The sequence below is a fragment of the Pogonomyrmex barbatus genome, unplaced genomic scaffold (genome assembly GCF_055798465.1).
Source record: "Pogonomyrmex barbatus isolate J1 unplaced genomic scaffold, ASM5579846v1 scaffold5, whole genome shotgun sequence".
Classification (NCBI taxonomy): domain Eukaryota; kingdom Metazoa; phylum Arthropoda; class Insecta; order Hymenoptera; family Formicidae; genus Pogonomyrmex; species Pogonomyrmex barbatus.
Window position 1 is genome coordinate 4,938,713 of NW_028297149.1, and position 21,784 is coordinate 4,960,496.

Consider the following 21,784-nt stretch of genomic DNA (forward strand, 5'->3'; position numbering starts at 1 on the left):
TAACATAATTTTGCGTATATTTTTGAATTTTTTTTCGTAACTTTTCCTACTTATTTAATTAACTTGCTCTATATGTTGATAATATTAATAGCGATTAAAAATAAAAATTATTTTACATAATATTGACCTTGAAATGCATTGAATGCATTATTGTTGCACATCTGTCAAATAAAGCTGTCAAATAAAGTATCTGTCATACGAAGTATGTTGTAAAAAAATATTTTTTATGATATGAGTGTCTTAATCAATATTAATAAAAAAATTATTTCTTTAATTGAATAGATAATAAAGAATGAATATACTATTGATAAAAACTTTTTCAACGTCGGTAATTTATAAAAATAATCTGAAGAATAATTATTCTTGACATATTTCTTTTTATAAAATACAATTATGATCACTAACAATTATGCTCCACTATGTGACGGACCTGAACGCGCGAATAATGGACAACCCGATTGGACATTTTTAAACGTTTCTTATTTGAAAACTATTGTATGCTCAACATTTTAGTATTAGAATTTTCGTCTCTAAATGACTTCAGGAATCTACCATTAACAGGTGGTGCATTAGATCTGGAACACCCTGATATATGTATGTATATATATATATATATATATATATATATATATATATATATAAAAAAGGGATTTGGATCAAACTGAAACTGAAACTGAAACTGATAACCGGACTGAAATATTGGGCAGGCTGATAAACCGTAACCGGATCGAAAATTTTTTTTCCAGTTTTCGGTCTGATTTTTGGTTCGGGTTTGTTAAATATTTTATAAGGCGGAATCTACAGTAAGGTTGCAAAGTCGTAATAGCGGTCATAACATACTCGCGATAGTTAATCAAAGCGTTCTGATTGGTCGACTAATATTATGACCGCTTTGCGATTGCGATTTTGCAATCTATTGTAAACCCCGCCTCAGAATTATTTGAAGGAATTAGTAAATCTCTAATGACAGCTCATTAAATTGTTCGAAGCCCAAATGTCTATATGTATATAGCGATTCGGATATTTCCGCATTCTTGTGCATTTGAAACTAGAAACAGAGTAGTGCATTTATATTCTATAAATCTATAGTTCTTTTAATCCGCATTATAGAATATTCCATAGATAGTAAGAATAAACTGTTCATTTACAAGTTTCAAGAAGAAACCTCCCATGAGTTATTGTGATTAACTGTTTCTTCAATAAACATGACTTTTTTATAATATGCGATTTATTATACTTGTATTCTTTTTTATATTAAATTTTACTAATTACTTTTAATAGATAATTATATACATCCATAACCGTAACCGAAATCAAAAAAAGAAACTGAAATTTAAACGGTGAGCGTTATGGATGTATAATTATCTATTAAAAGTAATTAGTATATATATATATATATATATATATATATATATATATATCAGGAATCCAGATTGAAATGAAATTTCGGTCCGGTTACGGTTTCGATTCCGGTTCTTTTACCTATGTGTGTGTGTGTGTGTGTGTGTGTGTGTGTGTGTGTGTGTGTGTGTGTGTGTGTGTGTGTGTGTGTGTGTGTGTGTGTAAGGTGTGTGTGTGTGTGTGTGATGTATATATGTTCGTGAAAGAGATGACATGCATGATTGCTTTGCAGGGTTGCTACAAGGCCATAATAACTACCATCGAGGAGAATGCCGCGATAGTGATCGGTGTGGCCGCTACTCTGGTCTTCGTTGAGATTCTGGTCATAATTCTGGCGCTGTACCTAGCCTGCTGCTACTGGCGTCCACAACATGGTAGGCTCGGTGTTAAAGTCAGTTATTAAAATCCGGTATTAAGCGCGCAAAAGTAACTTATTTATTTCCGCTGAACGATTTCCTCATGTTCGTTAGGGACGTCAGCTCTGTTCATTTACGGTAAAATGTGACCTCTTTGACACTTTGCAGTTTATCGATGCGTAGAACCTTCTGGCAAGGAGTAACCTCGAGAGCAGAATGTGCTAAGCTTTCTGCCAGCAGTTCTTTTTCCTTTAAGGACTTCGCGAATATACCTCGACTGTGTTTGTACGTGTATATATACAATATACGTATATAATACATAAAGTGTATCTATGTATGATGTATGCATATGCATATATACATATACATGTGTATGCATATATATGTACATATATATACATATATATTCATATATGTACGTACATGCTTTCGCGTACTTTCCAATGCAATGGCGACGCAAACTTGAATTCGGTGGCATCGCACCGCATCGTGCGCTTCAACCGCATTCAGTCTCAGATCTATAACGTATAATGAGAATCGAAGGGTTGCGGATCGAGAGCGATTTAATGATTTAATGTTATACCTATAATGGGAGCGATCGCTGATTGCGACATCCGATCACGATGGTTGATCATAATCGCTTACTGCTCGCTAACCCTTCGATTGCTCGCACGTTAATGTACGAATTTTAACGGAAATCGCGTTGAGCGGAAAGGGATTTTTCATGACTCTTGCCAACACGAGAGTGTTAGCCTTTAGAGTTTGCATGTGCCAAATTATCGCGTGGTCAATCGCGGAACTGCGAACGGCTGTCAAGCGCTTTACCTCGGCGCTAAAATGCCAACGTATCAAATGCATTCGCTTTCACCGAGATTATTAAACGTGAAATGCATGTCATACGTGGATATTGCGAGTAAATCGTTCAACGCGTGGAGAATTTCCTTTTTCAATTATTATTAAAAATGAGGCAATCTGATCTAAATGGGAAAAAAAAATAAATATATATTTTTGACATGAAAATACTTAGAAATTTGTTTACATCGCACGCGCGTTGTTAATATAATACCCGTTTTCATCCGCTCAACGCTCGCTTGAACGATTTGTGTATGAATACTTATACTCAATATTTCGTCATTGCCTTGCAACGTGCTACTCAAAATGCTTTCAACTCGGGCGAGATGACCAATAATGTACATATCGTACCGGAATACTCTTCGCTAATAACTTTAACGTCCAGATTCTCACGAAGAACGTGAAATGAAAGAGATAGCTAAATGCAAGATTCGCGGTAATAATGTTTTAATTGTTTGCATCGATTACGATCACTTTTCGAGCAGCTTTGCTTTCTCTGATTTTTTAACGTTCGTTCGATCGCACAGTTACTTTCAATATTTCGCATTCCGTCATGTCGAATCAATACGAGGAAAAACTGTCGTATGATTTTCCGTAGTGTTATAAAATGACCGAAGCCGATCGGTAGTGAAAGTGTTGTTGAGTGCAGCACAATTTCACGTTCGGGTCCTCAACGGCGAGGCGAATGCCTCGTCGCGGGTGCGAAGAGATTACGATGTTACACATGCGCGTATCCATCTGAATTGATCACAATCCATCCTATTAAAGTAGAACCCTTTCTCAATTGGAAGGCATTGACAAATGGACGTTTTTTTAGCTTGTGTAGACGTATCGTCGAGACAGGCCTGGTGAGGTGCTGAAGTAAGGATGATGATTTTGATGGGGTTTGCTTTCAAGTAAGACGGAGGTGAAGTTGTCAGTTGACAGCCGATCCCTTCCTTGCTGCTGGTTCGCGCCGCAGCATCTAGATCTATCATCCATTCTATTCTACAAGCGTTCTTTTATGAATTCTATGAGGCATGGTAGCTTTGCTCTCCACCCTTGCATGGCCATGCTGTTGCATATTATTTGATAAAGACAAAAAGTCAGATGTACGAAAGCGGAAAGAAAGAGGGAGAGAGGCCTGATTGCATCATTATGTGGACGCAACCTGTAATAGGTGCAGAACGATTGTTGTGACCGATTAGATTTATTTTGGGCAGGATATTTCATATGGAATAGTATCACGGAGTAGACGGTATTTTGTGATAATGAAAATTATAAGTATGCATTAATTATACGATCGTTAATCAAAAAGTTATTTTTATTATTTTAATATCTAAAGTGTCTCTCGCTAAGTAGATATTTCTTTGAATTGCGACTAATTTTAAGCCAAGCTTTTCCTTAATGGAGAACTGAAATTCATCACAACCTTTTAATTTTTAAAGCGATGTAAAATTCTATAAATACATTTTATATTTGAAATTAATTCTAATTTTGCCATGATGTTTTGATCTCTCGGCGTCTTTACGAAAGAAAAATTAATTGAAATTTGTTCAAAGAAGGCGTCGTTCAAAGGAAATGTGTTCAGCGAGAAACACTTTGTACAGTATATTATCGATGACAGATTATTAATCCTTGCATAGAGTGATTAAAAGAGATAAATGATTAAAGAATAAAGTATGCAAATGAAAGAAAAATGTGAAGTAGAGTGTAACTAGACTTTTAAATATGTGCAATTGTTGTTTCATGTTACTAAAGGATGTTATAATTATTATAATTAGACATTTTTCGAATATTACAAGAGTAAACATGTTGTTTATCAATCGTTTACGAATTAGTTACAAAGCAATAACTATGATTGCTCCAATAGACGATGCCAAAATTTAGAAAATATATGAGTCATTAATCAAAACGTTCCATCCATAAAGCATTTTCGTGATTTGACTAGTAATCGAGTTTAACATTAAATATATATATATATGCGCAGAGAATTTTCTTCTCTAGCGTTGTGATTCTATAAGGAGCGGAACGATAAATTTTCGAATGTGTTTGTCATGCCAAACAAGTATGCAATTGGGCCTAAAAGTTTCATTTAAGCTTAGCGTAACTTCATTTTGTTTCACGGTGTTTATTCATACTCCGAACAGCTATCGGCACGCGTTATTAGACACACGTGACGAAATTCTACTCAGAATTGTTGGTACACGCAAGTAACACAACATTTAACTATTTCCTTTCTTCCTTCTCATTAGTTAGAGTAGCTTAGTCAGCAATCTATTGTCTCAATGTTGCAAACGCTATACGGTACCTAACAGATACATCACAGATCGCGGGATGAGGTATCTCATTCGTGTTTATATGTAAAGAACACAAAAAAATGCATTATTGTAAAATGGGACAACGTACAATTTCGAGGAGAAGTCCATATTACCTTCATAAGAAATCGATAATATGTATGTTAGTGTACTTTCAATGTTTAACACACACTGCTGTATACGCAAGTCCTGTACGTATGCGCACCGACACACGCAGAGGGCCAAAGCCAAAATGGAACAATCCACATCCCTTCCAAAAAAAAAAGATTTCAAGACTGAGAAAATTGAAAGATTAAATTGTACGCACACTGCGATAATTTGATGCGGATCTTACGAATCGAAGATATCATTTTCTTAGCGGGATGCGTGTATATACATTTAGATAGAATATATTTTTGTAGAGTTTTCGCGATCTCTCTCTCTCTCTCTCTCTCTCTCTCTCTCTCTCTCTCGGCGCGACAAGTGAAACGCGAAAGAAACTTTCGATTCTTTGTTTATTTCGAGGAGGAGTACATGCGTGATTAAAACGAGGAAATTGTATTGCATTTTCGACGATACATGATCGCGCGCGCGTGCATAACGCGCGTGCCGGGTGCGTATTGACCAGAAATGCCAAAAAAAAAAAAAAAAAAAAATGATGCACAAACGATCCCACGCGTTTTCTTCGGTACCTGAATTTTTCTAGATTTAATTCCACGACGATTTAATTCCATGCGGCACGGAAGCTCTGGTCACATCGCAGCGACCCATTTGTAGTCTCGCAAACTGCTGTACGAAGAAAACGAACATGTTTCAACGTTGCTTTGCTTTGAAAGTCGCAAGCGTTTCCGCAAACCGTTTTCGTGCCGCGGGATGGATGCGATGCGAATCTCTTGTTTGGAGGACCTACTACGCCGTTATTTGTAGAATCGCGGACCCACGTGCTGTACGGACTGTGTGCAATTATCGACTTCGACGAGACGAATTCCGATCGTCGTTAATAATAATCCTTCTCCGTGTCGGCGTGCGCGTACGTACACATCAAATCGACGGTAATCTTAATGCGGACGGTAGTTTTTACGATGCTATTTACATGGCTACTAATTGTTCATGCAATTCGCACATTCTAGACATTTTCGTTTCCAGTGTTAACTTGTTGGTGCTGCTGTTGACGAGGCATTAAGAGCATGGAACTGTTGAGTAGTGCCTCCTAGCACGTTGAGCCCTTAGCGCTCCTGTGCCTTGCTTGCTTGAAAACTCTAGCTGCTAGCCCAAGCCTAGGCTAGCTGAGAAGTCGGCCGACAGAAACCAATTCTTTGACGCTTGAGTTGACGAAACGTTTCGGAAAAAAATGATTCGGAAAACATAAAGTGAAAAAAGAAAAAGCAAAGTACATTGGCAGTGACGTAAGAGATATGACTAGGTGTTGCGCGTTTTTCTTTAAGAAGAACTCAGGTCCGGACCATCAATCTTATATATTTTACGATGTGTATATATATATATATATATATATATATATATATATATGTAGGATTGATATATATATATATTATATATATTATATATATATTATATATATTATATATATATATTATATATATTATATATTTTATATATATATATATATATATCATGTTGCGTATCACAAATGGTGTACGCATGTATGTATATATATTACGATACGAAGTATCCCAAGACGTCACTGTAAATTGATAACGTTTCGTAGTTTTGTGCTAAGTGTTTGTATATTGTGGAAGATACAAGCGTTTAAAATGATTGAAAAACGATTGGGGATACGCGACGATCCTTTTCTTTCTTTTCTTTTTCTTTTTCTTTTTCTTTTTTCGTCTTTTGGCTTCTATCCTACGAGTTAGTTCGCAGACGAACGTTCGATAACGGACAGTAGATGTATATACACGATACGATGATATTACAATATTTTCATAAACGTTTTAGATGCTTGTATCACAATTTGGAATACTCACGCGATGTTTCGTTTGTCTCGAATGGAAGAATATGTAATGAAATATTTGTGACCAAGAATTCAATATACTCTTTGGCATATCTCTTTCGCTCTTTTATTGCGTTCGGCAAGATTTTGTGGAGGCTTCTTATACGTACACTCACTAAATGACTTCGCACAAAGATGATTATTTTCAGTAGTATTCAGTAGCAGGATCTATTGCGAGATGCTAATGAGCTGATTGCTCTAGCCATTAAAAATATATATATTTTCTTGAGAAAATAATTTCGTTCCAAATATCATTGGTGAGAGAAATGAAGAAGGTACACATAACATTCTCTGTAATTGATAACAATTTCATACTTATATGGTACGTTCTGACTTGAACCTAATAAATGCTTCTAGCTTTATATTTTTCTTAAATATGTATGTATATATATGTACCTGAGTAATTAAAAATTATCAGATATATAACGATATATATATATATATATATATATATATATATATATATATATATATATATAAATTATCTGAGAAATGGAAATGGCGTCATTGCCGACACATAGATCGCGGGAGGATGCATTTTACATACGTATACACTTTGTGAATAGTTCACAAAGTCAGAGTGTTTATATTGAACGTTAATTTTGTTTTTCTTTATCGATTGCCGTGTATGAAAATGTGCTGCACATCACTGTTCTCTCTGATAGAGGAAGTAATAAATCAAACCTCCTTTTATCTCTGACATAATTACTGAACCTGAAATATATATCAAAAGAGTATTTTATCATATGCACTTACGAATTATGTATAACGCATAATTAACGACGAACCATGATAATAGGTAGCTCTCGTGTAAGAGCGATATACGAGACCGCACAGACTAATTGGAGGATTGAAATTTGCATTAACTTGTTAGCTGATAGTTTAAAAAAAATTATGATATATAGTGAAATGCTTGTTTTTATATAATGTGCAGTTTAATTTAGAGATAAAGAACACGTTTCTTGCATGCAATATTATGCACTATGAATATTTATATTTATTTTTAAACATTCGTTCGCATAGTGTGTCCGTCAAATATCTTAAAATATGTAAAGGTTTTTTTTATTGCAATCTGGATCCCTGTGCAAATGCCAAATATCGTAAATGCCAATTCAGAAGAGAAAATTCTTCTGTAAATATTTTTCTCATAATCATAGAAACAATATATTGAAAGAAATGGTTTCAAAATGGCAATGTTTTTTTTCTTCCTCATTAGGAAATGCATCGACTTACATCTATGTATTTGATCGCTCGAATTAAACGGGGATAAGTATTGCGATATAAACAACCTGATTCTTAACGCTGTCTAATATGTAGTCCCATAATATTGAATGTATAAATTCCAGAAAAGCTATTTAAAGTCGAGAAAAAAATACCAGTTTAAAAGATGAGAAGCCTAAGACACCAGTTTAGAATCTCATGTAGAATCAGTGGAAGTCGAGTCAAGATTAATGTGACAAGTTTACGTGTTTATTCTGAAATCGCGATAAAAATGATAATGAATATAAAGCGCGTGTTGTAGTCGTATGCTATGGTACATGATAAAATTTAGTTTCGCGTAAATCAATATAATGATATCTACACAAGTATCTTTTTGGTACTAAAGAGATACAAAGGATAGGCTACTGTGTAAAAAAATTATTTTTGAAAAATTATATGTGAGATGTAATGATAAGATTACCAAAAAAAAAGAAAAAACAATGACAACACAAACATGGCCAAGAACGCATGATATTCTTAATTTAAGTTCAAGATTTAAGATATTTAGTAACGTTCGATTTTGTTTCGATACAGTTGAGAATTATCATGTGAAATAAGTGTATCAAGATGTATTCAAATTTTATATACAGAGACTGATACCTGACCTAAAAGTGTATATATTTGAGATGCGATTATTGATATACAGTTATATTCCAATACATTATATTATTAACTATGAGTACTGTACAATTGCATATATAAGAATATAGTACGATTGATTTTTGTTAAGAGTATTATATGTTTTTTGTAAAAAAAAAGAAGCTGTATACACACAGAACCAAAATAAAAATTTTATATATATTATTCATAAATGCCAGATATAAAATGTGTAATGCAAATTATTTTCTTCTATGATTCACTTCCAATTAATTATTGTGAAAATAAACATCAAGAATCAATCAAGATTTGCAAAGTCCATGCTTTAAAACAGTACACAAATTAAAATAAATGTACACAATTTAAAATATTTAAATTAATTATGCCGATTATAAAATACGTAACTTTTATATATGTATATAAAAACTGTATTTCTGATATATTTTATATAGAATCGTTCACATACTATACTCGAAAGCACAATACGAATTCTCATCCTAAATATATCTAAGAAATATACTTATGAATATTTTTATTACATTCGTTTTTTCACACAATCTACGATATCTTTCATTTTGTAACAATGTTATAAATCTCATTAAATACTAAACTTTTATACATTACAAAAACATATTTGCCTTAATAGATTTGTACTCTATAGCTGTATAACTTTCAATAGAAAATATCGCTTTACATGAATTAGAATATAAATACAAAAGAATCAGCATTGGCAAGTACAGTAAGAGCAATTATCTATTAAATTTCTACTTATCATTAATTTTTATAATACAAACATTTAATTTTTATGATACAATTTATACATTTGTTTGAACATATTTGTTTTTGCATGTGTACTTACAAGTAGCAAGTAGATTTTCACTTGCACAGGAAGATTTTGTATCTTCTTTTTTTATCAACTGTCCATGTATATTTTTATTAAATCAAATGCACTTTTCTCTCCTAAGATACCCCATAAGATGCAAATTCGAGTGAGAACGCAAATGGATAGCCTTCTCTTAAGAATCGAAGTTTACATTTTTTAATTCATCCATATTGGATGATTCGGTAGACAAAGGGGATTAGGAGAGTAAAGCAAGTCCTATTGAGGCGGGCCGCCCATCATGCCCATCGGTGGCATGCCTTGAATTCCGTACGGTCCTTGCGGGGGACCTTGACCGCCAGCCATAGGCGAGTGCATCTGCATCGCTGTGTTTTGAATCTGTTGCGTGGGAGCTACTTGATTTCCCACGGGGGATGGCCCAACCTGTTACAGAGAGATATGATTAACTTTGTATTTTCTTATTATTAGATATCTCCCTGTAAAAATGTTTTATTGATATGATATGATTTTCTCGGAATCATTAAAAATACACCTCATTCCATATATTTTATACATAAAAAGTCAGCGAGTTCTATCAATTTTTTATATTAAATAAAATATCAATAAATATACGATTATAAATGATATTATTGATTTCGATTTGAGAAATCCGATATATAAAGCGGATCCTAATGTAAGATTTAAGTTTTAAGGCTTAAGCCGAGAAATTAATCTTAAAATATAAAGAGAATGATTGGGATTTTTTACAGTTTAAAGCTTACAACTTAAGTCTTACGCTTTAAATTCTCATTGTAGAACTTGTTTAAGGGAAAGAAAATTTATGTCATTTTTTGCTTCTGACATCATAATCCAACAATCTTATGAAAGGCATAAACGCGTGTCTTTTGCTTAAGATTATCACCTGTGACATAACCGGTTCCGATGGTAATGTGAAATTGATTAGAAGATCCCGCACAGCAGGAAATAATGAGCACTCCGATTGATTCGCGCCATACTCGGCAAATCTCTTCAGCTGCATGGACGCTGCGGTAATCGTCGGGGGAGGTTGACTAAGGTCTCTTCTCTCCGCTAGTTGCGTTAAATTTGTAGTGACATCGTATACAAACGGCAGTACCAAGGACGGTATTTCTCCTTGATACTGACTTGTATATGCTCCTTGATATTCCTTCATAACTATTCTCGTTAATTGCAACTACGACAAAGTCGTATACAAGCGATTAATCGATTAATTGAGTACAATTGAGTGCGAATCTGAAGAAAATATGAAGAATGCAAATAGCACTTACGAAGAATAAAATTTTACTTCTACAAACATGCACTCCCTCCGTGCCCGGAGGCACAATTGGTCCAGCAGAAGGTGGGATACGCAAACACAGCTGCACCGACCATTTCAATTGGTGTTGCTGCGCAAGATTGGGAACCAGCTCCAACTTCATTATCTGCACGAAGTCTTTCAAAACTTTGAAACGTACATTAAGCAATCTTCCAAAACCAGACAGCGTATTGTGTTTATAGGGTGGTGCGGCCACTCGTGAATCAAAGAACTTCTCGATAATCTGCGAATAAAATAAAGCTTGTTTTAGCTTGCTCGAGCGAATTGTGTCGAATTTGCGTAGATATGCGACATGTCCGCTTTGATTACCGATAATTCTTCCAAATTCCATTGATCTTTATATTCCGGAAGTGGTTGCACCTTGATGTGAAGGGATTGGAAATGTTGCGGATTTAATCCAACTTTGCATTGCAAACTCTCGGCTTTGAAATGTACAATACCGGGTTCAGCGTTAATACCAGTTAACTGTAATAATTCATACATATGTAAAATAATATATCTTATGTATATACCAATAGCAATAACTTATTGCGATTGTAAGTTAAGATGGTTTTAATCATGTCAGGTAGATGAAATCTCAAACTAATGTACATTTATGTTAAATATATAATAAATGTAATAAATAAAATCTTTTTGCACAAATCTTTTCCTAAAGAAACGCCGTAGCTTAATATCATATAGTTTTAAGAATGAAATTCTGAATTATGTCACGATTTATATGCAAGTTTGCTTACGCAATCGTCCGTCTGGATAAAGCGTTGCAGCTGCCTTCGCATGTAGACGCAGCCCAGAAATCTCTCGAGTGGTGACATGTTCGGACCCGGTAAACCTGAGGGATTGGGTGAAGGGCAGCATAGCAATTCCAAGGCTTCATGCGTGAGAAGCGTTGGAACGGCTCCTGCCCAGGATCTCTGCGGTAACACCCTGGATATGTGAGTACCGGTTTTATGATCAGAAGCCTGTGGGCTATGTAATGCCGCATGACTCGGACTTTGACCGGGTCTTGCAGGAGAAGGCCTCGGTACACTCGGAGATCCAGGCCAATTGGAAGTAGCTGGAGAGGCCATACTTTGAGATGCCGGAAAAGGACTACCGTCGATATGGCCTGAAAGTTGATGTATCATTACAGCAATTGCCTTATCATTATTATCGTTCCATTTAGTATTGGAATAATGCCATAATCAATTCAAGCGAAAAAAAATAGCAACTAAAATAAGCGCTTTCATGAGATAAAAGAAAGATCAATTAAAAAAATTAACAGAAAAAAATCTAGAAATACGCAAATAAAGTATAAAAATGGAAAACTTTATTTTATGTCATACACATACCTGTTTGCATGAAACCAGCAGGTGAATGACCTACTTGAACATTACTGCAAGGCCCAGGTGATGACGTTGGCATAAGACCTGCTGGACTGGGAACATGCATTGGATTCAAAGGACTATTTGCAACAAGTCCTGATCCGGGAGATGGGTGCGGTAACATATTAGGTGTATTTGGAGGTAATGACGGCGGAGATGCTAAGTTAAATGAAGTCGCAGGACTGCTTCCGAAACTTTGATGCTGACTTGCCTAAAAGAAATGTCACTCGGTAGAGAGGCGAAGACTTGAGAAAAAAATACGGTAGTCTATTTAATTTTGGCTTCTCTAATCTTTGCATTCCTCGTAGTATTTTGTGCATTCCATTTCTCGCATGATGCATCATTTATCTTTGTTACTTGCATGTTAAACAAGGATAAATGATGCATTATGCGCATCATGCAAAAAATGGAACACACCCTTTCACAGATATTAATATCGTGCCTACTTTCATATTATAATAGGTGGGGAATCATAATTTGCTAAGTTGCGCACGCACTTAATTGTTTTTAATGGGTACGTATAGAAATACAATCGCTCACTGAGCACTCAAAGTGAGCTCTTGTATTCTCTCTTATATTAAAAAAAAATATAAATATATAAATATATATAAAAATATAAATATATATAAAAAAATACAGCCAACCAAACTATTTTTTACATATGTATATACAACATACGTATTTAAAAGATGTTTTTATTATGTATTTTAACATAGATGTTATCAGGATAGTCACTTGCATGTGCTACACTTTGACAATTTAATATTCATAACGTTCGTGCAAATATAGTAATTGATAGGCGAAGATATCCCATAATTTTGACATTCCGTTCTTATATCACTCCAAAGACCAAAATCAAAGAGACTGCTGTATCTTAATCACTTACTTGAGATATATTCGTAGTATGAGGACTGGCTGGTGTATGAGGATTACTACCGGATGGTGGGGTAAGCGGTGGATGAAACCTGAGACCTTCGCGTTGCTGGGCGGGTGATTGCGGTCCGCTTCTGTGATGACCTAGGAAGCCTACGTTGCCTCCAGCACCGTCGCTATCCATAGTAACGGGCGATGGTGGATTATCATCCTCTGATTGAGATCTTCTTCTATATACCGCGTTCTCGTCGACATATTTCGATAGAAACGCCTATGACAAGATGAGACCACAATTACCTCGAGTGAATTCTTCAAATGCTCAAGAACGAATAAAATGTCTTCTATTTCTTACCTTTAGGCCCTGTGTAGGCGTGAACTCATCGACGACATTACTTCTATCGAAACGACTGTAAGCACCATCGCGTAAGCTTACCAAACCCCCGCCGCGTAAACGCAATTCCAAACAATACATTCCTTGATATGCTATCCTTACTAAAGTGACACATTGTGGCATTATAGTAAACGTTTGTACCGGCACTCGTGGTCTCTGTAGAGAGGAATTTAGCCGTAAATCAAAACCGAAAAAAGACAGATACACGCGTGCACTTACCGCATGCACGCATAACTGAGGAATTGATGGCAATTTACTGATTGACGTGAGTGGCTGAAGCGTTTCATTAAGTATGTGAATAATTTGTGCCAGATTCATATGTCTGTTCAAATGAGCTTCTAACTGTTCCTTCATGATAGAATGTGCATTCGTCACTGTATTCGTCGGTGGGGCTAAAGATATAAACAAGATTTTTGTTATTATATAATTTTTATCGATTAAGCATTCGATTAAATAATATTAATGCAGAAAACTTACTTTTGCCAAATACGAGCTTAAATGCCTTATCGTTTGTACTCCACTGTACAGTGACAGTTGCACCCTGATTTGGACCATATGCAAGAAATAGTTTGCTATAACTATAAGACTTAATGTTAACCATATTGCGTAAGTTGTACTTTTCTGTAACAAAAAAGCAAGCAAATTGTATAAAACATAATTTATTTGAAACATCGAAGATCGGATACAATGTATAACACACCCATTTTGAAATATTCAGCGAAATCGTAAACAATCAAATACAAATGCACTATCTGTGCCCAATCATTTAATAAGGCATCTACAGTGCGGGAGACGGTATCGGCTGTGCCTACTTCATATTGAAAATACACTGGTCTTCGTAAACCTGTAAGATCAAAAATTTCCACATTCGATGGATCGAACTTGTATCGAAAAAGATACGATGTAATATTTTATCTGCTCACGCAAGAAACTTCAATTTTATTCGATGTATTGTATTTTACTCTAAATTAAAATGAAAACGTTTATATATTCATATGCACATATACATACATAATACATATATTTCTTAATGAGTATATTAGATAACAAAAATTTAAAAATTACTGATTTATGATATATAAATACTTTATTATTAAATTTATATATATCGCTTAAGCTTTGAATTTTAGAATGATACAAAAAAAGTATATTAACAATGTATACATATCTTACATAAAAATAATATTGATACCTTGTTCTTTGGGATGACTGCTGGAAAGAGGACTACCATAAAACACAAATTCCACCGTCCAAATTTTAGCCATGCCCTTGCCCTGAACTCTAATCGAGACACTTAGAAGTCGTTTAAGAAGAGCATGCCAAGCACTGCTCGTAGCAATACCTGGTGATGGCGCGGGTAATTGAACAAGTTTGAGCACCAACGCCGTGGCATTTGTCTCAACTTGGAGTCCTTGATGGGCTATTTCTCGTCTAGTAAGCTGCATATCAATATTAAATTAAGACAATTTATAACGTATACGAAAATTTATCATGTACAGGATATTTCAAAACGCTCTTTACCTAACGATGGATTATCACACGCTGTGTATAAAAATCAACGAAAAAATGAAAGTCTTACTTCTTGAGCCAGAGTTACGAATGGTATTCGCTCGTCGCATAGGGCGACAACATGCGCCAATTCCGGAATGAAGTAAGCCGGATGCTTTGGTCGTCTATTCTGCGGTGTTCCTGTCGCGTCTGTCCTGCCTCCTATCCCGGTACTTCTACGTTTGTTGTTGATCGTCTCCACCACTTCTGTAATGCACCCCCCATCTTGATCATTATTCCCTAAAAAATCCACCCGTTAATCCCCCTAAAAGTAGCAGAGCAGTATGCCACACTGAATGCCAGATGTTAATTATTATCCGTATCATAGCATATTCATAACGAGCAAACGAGCGTTAGTAGGAGTTAGTGAGAAAATTAGTCTTAGCATTTCTAGACAAAAGTACGAGAGCATTGTATACAATTACATTAATAAAAATCATTAATATTTATATCATCTTTATAATACCAGCTCTATTTAAGTTTTACGAGCGAAATAATTTTCTTTCTTCGTTATTAAAACGGACAAAAAATAAAGAAAATATATTTATTTATCATATATACTACAATCAAATTAATTTTTAAAGATGTTTGTCATACTCGCTACAAAATATCTCCTATCTAGCATTGTTACATATAGTTAAAAAATATATAGTTAAAAGAATCAGCCGGTATAATAAGCATATTTATACTTATCACCAATTAAAAAATATTAAAAATTGTTAGAAATCATTAAAAAAGAAATGCAGTTACATAAAATCGAAAATATTAATCCTAAATTGTATTACAAACTACAATTATATGAAATAATATATAACTTTAATTTTTTATCTACATACTTACGCCATTCATGCTAATACAGAATGAAAGATAAATTTGCACAATCACATGCATATTTTACACAAATACATGCATATTTATAACAAACAATTTACTTATCCATATAAATATTTAATAATGAACAATGATATTATAGTGTCATCAATTATAACTGTAATCAATGATTTTAATATCTAATATATAGAATGAGGAAAGTCTATAGTATTAATAATAGAGACGGAAAAAATGAAATATACAATTATTAAATATGATAAAAATGAACAAGGCATTGATATATGTTTTCAGATTTATCCATGTTCCAAAATATTATAAAACTTGTACATACTTACCACTATCGACACTTGTAAACGGGCCATGCGTTATTACAAAAGTATCAAACTCAATAAGGCTTTGGACCTTCAAATACATTTTCGGTATCTCCGCTTCTATACTATCATCGTGTGGATCATCTTCGATGGAACTATGCTTAACTACAGCGAGATAAAAGGAGCATTCTATTTCACATGGTGAATTTTCTTTCTCTTTGAACGCAACAATCTAAAATAAAGCACATTGCAAAGTATATATATATATATATATATATATATGTACAGGAATTGGAATAACATATTTTAAATTATTTTGAAATTAATAAAGATATGTACCAATATAACTGTAGGATGCCTATGTAATTGTACAAACATCCGATGCCGACTAATTTTAGACATAGGATGATCTGGATGATGTAACACAGGCAAACGTTCGTGCGAGGTAGCTGGTAGATGTTGCAACGTCTTCTCACAACGCCTCTGCGTTATCCAAAATCTGTCAGGAACAATTCAATATTATTTTAATTTTTATATGAAAATGAGTCTAATGAAAAATATTATAACAGTACCTTAATTCTGATATAAGCGTCGGAAGACGCGAATGATCCCCGTTTAAGGCCGTCGTTAATTCTGGGACGAGAGGTGCGTCATATTGAGGAACATGACATTGTAGCATGCCGGTATGAGTGTCAACCGTAACTAAGAGAAGCTCGGCACGTAAGCACGGTTGTAATATAGGTACTGATAAAATAGCAGGAGATCCTGCTAAGGTACCTAAGATGTTATTTAAATTATTAATTTTTTTGTTTTATTCCTGAACAAAGAAATAACAACAAAGAAACAACAAGGAATTTTCAACTTACATTCGACATCTTTCAGCATCGTTTGTAGTTCCTGTTTCAATTCGGATAAACGACTTCGCGTTCGAATGTAGATAGTATGCACGAGTAAACATTCCATTGATAATTGATCTGACCTAATTGCTCTATGTGCTATCTCGCTTTCCTGTATTAGTATATATTTATTATAATATAATGTTATAACGTTTGGCAAATATAACAGTGTCGATTTACCTTACTACCTAAGGATGGGATATGCACAACTGCAAGCGGCCTCGCAGGCTCGTGTTGATCCACTTGAATAGTCAATCTATATCCAAGTTCTGATCGTGGATCCTTACTCGTCAATTCTCTGAAAACACCATGCGTAAATATTTTTTTAAAATACATGCATCTCAATTTTTGCTATTTTTATTCTTACCTCCAATAAGATATAGAAAGACATTTGCCAGGCGTGTATTCGTTTACATGAATATGATCATCTAATCGGTCCCGAATCAGTCTTAACGTTTGAGAATACAAAACTTCTAATTGTAACGATTGACAAAAATAATGCAAGATATGATACACCTCCGATAATGGATTAGTACATTCAGCCAATCGTGATTGAACAACCTGTCATAAAAAGAAATTCCATCTGTTAAATATCTCAGACTATTGTTTGTTAATAGTTCACTAATAGCTTTATTATATAAACATACTTGATGCACATATCGAGTTTGTAAAGGATGTACCAATGCCTTTCCATCTCCAGTCTCCCTATCCGAAACCAAAATTTCTAATTCTAATAGTCTCCATGGAACTGTTGGTCCATCACCCATTACTGTAAGAGATACTGAAAACTCTTGCTCAACAAGAAATGTCACTCTTCCTGCCTCTATCTATATATAACATATTGAATTTGATCAAATGAAAAAATTATCATACATACATATATACACACATAATATAATTTTTAATAGAATTTATTTATACATTTATTTCGTTGTTCTGTATTTACCTTCAAGTTACGCATCTGTGGAAGCAAATTTCCTGTGACCAATCTATGTTGAATGACTTGATTCAATCTCTGTAATGTACTTCTCTTTTCTGCAGGAGTAATAGGATCTGGAGGCACTATCCTTTCCTTTAACATAAATATAATTTCTTAAGCTATATTGCTAATATAAGATACATACAGCTCCATGTTTAAGTAATAAATTTATAGTCAATAAATTCAGGGTTCAATTCTGATCTAATAAAATCTTTTGTATTAAAAAATGATTTGAAGAAATAAATGTAAGTTGAAGAAATATAAGGTGAATGATAATTCATTTAAGCTAGCCATATTTTATAATAAATTGCAAAAAAATACAATTTTTTTCCATACTCACTCGAATGCAAGCTGGTAATCTGCCATATGTCCCAGTCGTCAATACTTCTACAGCTGCAGGAATGTGAAAATTCGGAAGTCTTGCATGTACTAAAGTTTCGCGAGCCATTCTGGCCAACATGTCCGCGGTATCGACGAAAAGCAACGATTGCTTATCTAAGAACCCCATTATATGCTAAAAGAAAAAGTAAAACAAATTATTGGATTATTATTTTAATTATAATTTACTATAAGATATACAAGAACATAGCTTACTGTAGATTTATCCACTTTGGATGCGCTATTCGCCCATTTTACCAGTGCCAACAAACGAACGTACAGTTGCCTCGTTCGAGCAGAAAAGTTGTAAATCTCGATTTTGCGCTCCATATCCGTTTTACGAGGTAATCTAAGCAAAATGAGACAGATGTAAAATAGATCATAAAATAGTACACTTGATGTGACACTTGTACTTACAATTCCGCAAGAACGGTAAGGTCATGATACGTTCGACGTATAATGAAATCTATGAGCAAGGCTAAAGGAATGGATCCTCCACGATTGCCTTCCTGTGGTATATTGTTGGTAACAGGAGTTTGATGACCCTCTAAAGGTACTGGTGCCATTTTGATATCGTTTTTAGCACCAGATATTTTAATTCAATGTATGTGTAAGATATCTCCTCTAAGATATCTCCTCTATGATTAACATAAATTTTATTATTAATAAAACATAAAGATTTTGCGAACAAGTCAGAAATGAAAAAAATGTTGAAGAGATTTAAAAGATTCTTGAAAAGAAAGGAATTAAAGTGCACAGAAATCAAAGTTAACAGTGTTTGAAAAAGTGAAAAAAAAAAAAAGAAAAAGAAAAAGAATCGGAAAAAAAGAATGGAAATGGAGAGAAAAAAATAGAAGTTCAAAAAATAAATTAATTCGATCTAAGTATATCTAAATTTATAATTCATATTGATACAATTTCATTATAAGGTAATATTATCTTGATTTTGATTTTTAAAATTGAAATTTTAGTAGTAATTTTAAGTAAGTTTTTAGTAAGAATCTTAATGTTAGTTTATAATCTCTAGTTTTTAATTGAAACACATTATAAAGCAAAATTAATTACATGTTGTGATTTACAAAGATTTTGATAGTATCAAATTACAATTTAATTTAATTAATTTAGTAAATGGATAGAGTCAAAAATAAGATAAATATTTGTAATATAATTCTAACTGCAATTTCAAGATTTAATTTAGTATAATTTAATTTAGATCATAAAATTTAGTAAATATAATAGATATAGAATACATAGATATAGGCCGAGTACATGTTAATTAATCTATGATCTATTCTATATCTATTATCTAACAAACTACAACGTGAAACATGGCATTTCCTCGACAAGTAGGATCTTGGTTGCTAAAGTTTTTTAATATAAATAAATTCAATTAATTATATTACCAATTACATACCGCTTTGGTTTAGCAGACTTTCAATATAGTGGCTCTATAATTTGCTGAGGGGAATGATAAAAAGGGATTTTAATTGATATCAATAATATTGATCATTGAATTATTATAGAGCCACTATGTTGAAAGTCTGCTAAACCAAAGCGGCATGTAGTTGGTAAATATAATTAATTGAATTTATTTCATATTAAAAAATTTTAGCAATCAAGATCTTGCTTGTCGAGGAAATGCCATGTTTCGCGTTGTAGTTTGTTAAATAATAGATATAAGATAGATCATAGATTATATAGAAGTACAAAATTGTAAATAAATTGCAAACAAGTTACAAATCATGAATTGTAAACAGAAAGCCATCCTAAGCCACATGGTATGGATTAAGGAAAAAAATAAATAATAAATGAATAAAATACAAAACAAATAAAAGTTAAATACTGTAGTAAGTATAAATTATTATTGTATTTGTATGTATTTTTATTGTATTTGTATTGTATTATTGTATTGTATAATTATATTATTATTGAAATTAAATACAAAAAGATATATTTATAGATTTATAGATATATATTTATAGATTTCAATAAGAATATAATATTATAATTGATAACTTACAAGCACTAACTACAACACTTGATTTTTAAATACTAGTTATGCTTTATTTCCTTGAAAAGTCTTTGATTTATTTATTTTATTGTTATTGTTATATTATTCAAAATTTAAATAAATAATAGTTTGACGATACATTTTATATAACCAATATAAATTATAGTATATATGTCATGTTAGTCAATGTTAACTATTTATTTTTTTGGAAGTTTATTTTTAACACCAATAAATTATATAAATCTACATTTAAATTTTAATACGCTTTATTTTCTATCTTTCTTGTTTTTGCAATAAAATGACAAAATGATATAACTGTAAAGACTCATCTTTTTGACTATCTTTAATTATAAAAATATGTAATTTGTTTATAACAAAAAGGATAAAAGGATTAGTTTAAATAAAAAGGATAAAAAGAATAAGCAGAATAAAAGTTTAATATTTCTATATAAGACCTAATTTCCAAAATTTTAATAAATTTTTCATTATTTTCAAAATATACAGCAATTGGATATCTATAATTATAAGAGTTATATATCTAAATTACATTAACATTTAAATTTAGATTAAAAATTAATGTATACTATATACATCTGCTTTTCTTACCTTAAAACTTGTGTTTAGTAACGCTAAAAACAATTCCAATATACCAAAAGTACACCACGATATATAATGTATAACATTATTTTAATTCATTTTATTTATTTCAAATTGAGATATACTGTCCATCAATCTGTCAGTGTTTTAATCCTGGTTCGATATCTAATTTTATAAGTACCTGATTTTATTCTAACGACGACGCCACACGATTCAGTATGAAACAAAATCAGCACTTCTTTCAATTCTACAGCAAATGAAAGTATGATGCTCGTAATCTAATCGTGGCTCGTCAAATTCGTATCATGACTCAATAAAAATATTTTTGGCATATTTATTTAACAGCTAAACGCATTCATACAGCACAAAACGACCGACAACGACACACGACACACGACATACAGCGCGGCCATTTTTTGCTATTTTTTTTTTGTAACACCACCACTGACCATTTGGTTGCATCAGCGGAACAAATGGTAATAAACGATCAGTGACTATTGGTCTTTACTGTTAGATCTCTAAATTTAGACCAATTACATTGACGGATTAGTCCCGATCTACAATAAGTGATTTAAGCCTTAAGTCATAAGAAATTGACCAATCATAGTCGATTATTCTCCTATTCTTCAACTATGATTCGACTTCAACTATGATTCATTTTTTAATCCCGATCTACAATAG

At 33.0% G+C, this 21,784-nt stretch overlaps 2 protein-coding genes across 10 annotated transcripts in view; one reads left to right on the forward strand and one right to left on the reverse strand.

Annotated features, from left to right (window-relative positions):
• Positions 1 to 8,982, forward strand: part of Tsp66E (Tetraspanin 66E) — a 56,861-nt gene extending 47,879 nt beyond the window's left edge. For 2 of the 7 annotated variants that reach the window (XM_089081735.1, XM_011640281.3), the window contains exons 8-9: positions 1,634 to 1,775; positions 3,427 to 8,982. In XM_089081735.1, coding sequence (XP_088937861.1) covers positions 1,634 to 1,775; positions 3,427 to 3,461 — 177 coding nt within the window. In that variant the 3' untranslated portion in view covers positions 3,462 to 8,982. Of the gene's footprint in view, positions 1 to 1,633; positions 1,776 to 1,925; positions 2,043 to 3,426 lie in introns of all 7 variants that reach the window. The other 5 variants (XR_016140404.1, XR_016140403.1, XR_016140405.1 and 2 more) reach the window with 5 other exon arrangements.
• Positions 8,983 to 9,586: 604 nt separating this feature from the next.
• On the reverse strand, positions 9,587 to 21,540 carry MED14 (mediator complex subunit 14). 3 transcript variants are annotated; one of them, XM_011640258.3, is made up of 25 exons: positions 21,113 to 21,540; positions 18,913 to 19,133; positions 18,712 to 18,844; positions 18,458 to 18,631; positions 18,085 to 18,210; positions 17,786 to 17,965; positions 17,506 to 17,699; positions 17,319 to 17,436; positions 17,109 to 17,250; positions 16,815 to 17,019; positions 16,582 to 16,741; positions 16,267 to 16,474; positions 15,132 to 15,307; positions 14,745 to 14,991; positions 14,253 to 14,396; positions 14,030 to 14,173; positions 13,772 to 13,944; positions 13,514 to 13,708; positions 13,175 to 13,432; positions 12,256 to 12,499; positions 11,662 to 12,032; positions 11,237 to 11,392; positions 10,881 to 11,150; positions 10,496 to 10,786; positions 9,587 to 10,017 (listed from the first exon to the last, which is right to left on the reverse strand). In XM_011640258.3, exons 2-25 carry the CDS (start codon positions 19,059 to 19,061, stop codon positions 9,853 to 9,855), a joined length of 4,623 nt encoding a protein of 1,540 aa, XP_011638560.2. In that variant the 5' UTR covers positions 19,062 to 19,133; positions 21,113 to 21,540; the 3' UTR covers positions 9,587 to 9,852. The 3 variants fall into 3 exon arrangements, with proteins under 3 accessions (XP_011638560.2, XP_011638544.2, XP_011638528.2); XM_011640242.3 differs by having other exon boundaries at positions 15,132 to 15,340; XM_011640226.3 differs by having other exon boundaries at positions 13,514 to 13,944; positions 15,132 to 15,340.
• Between the last annotated feature and the right edge of the window lie 244 nt (positions 21,541 to 21,784).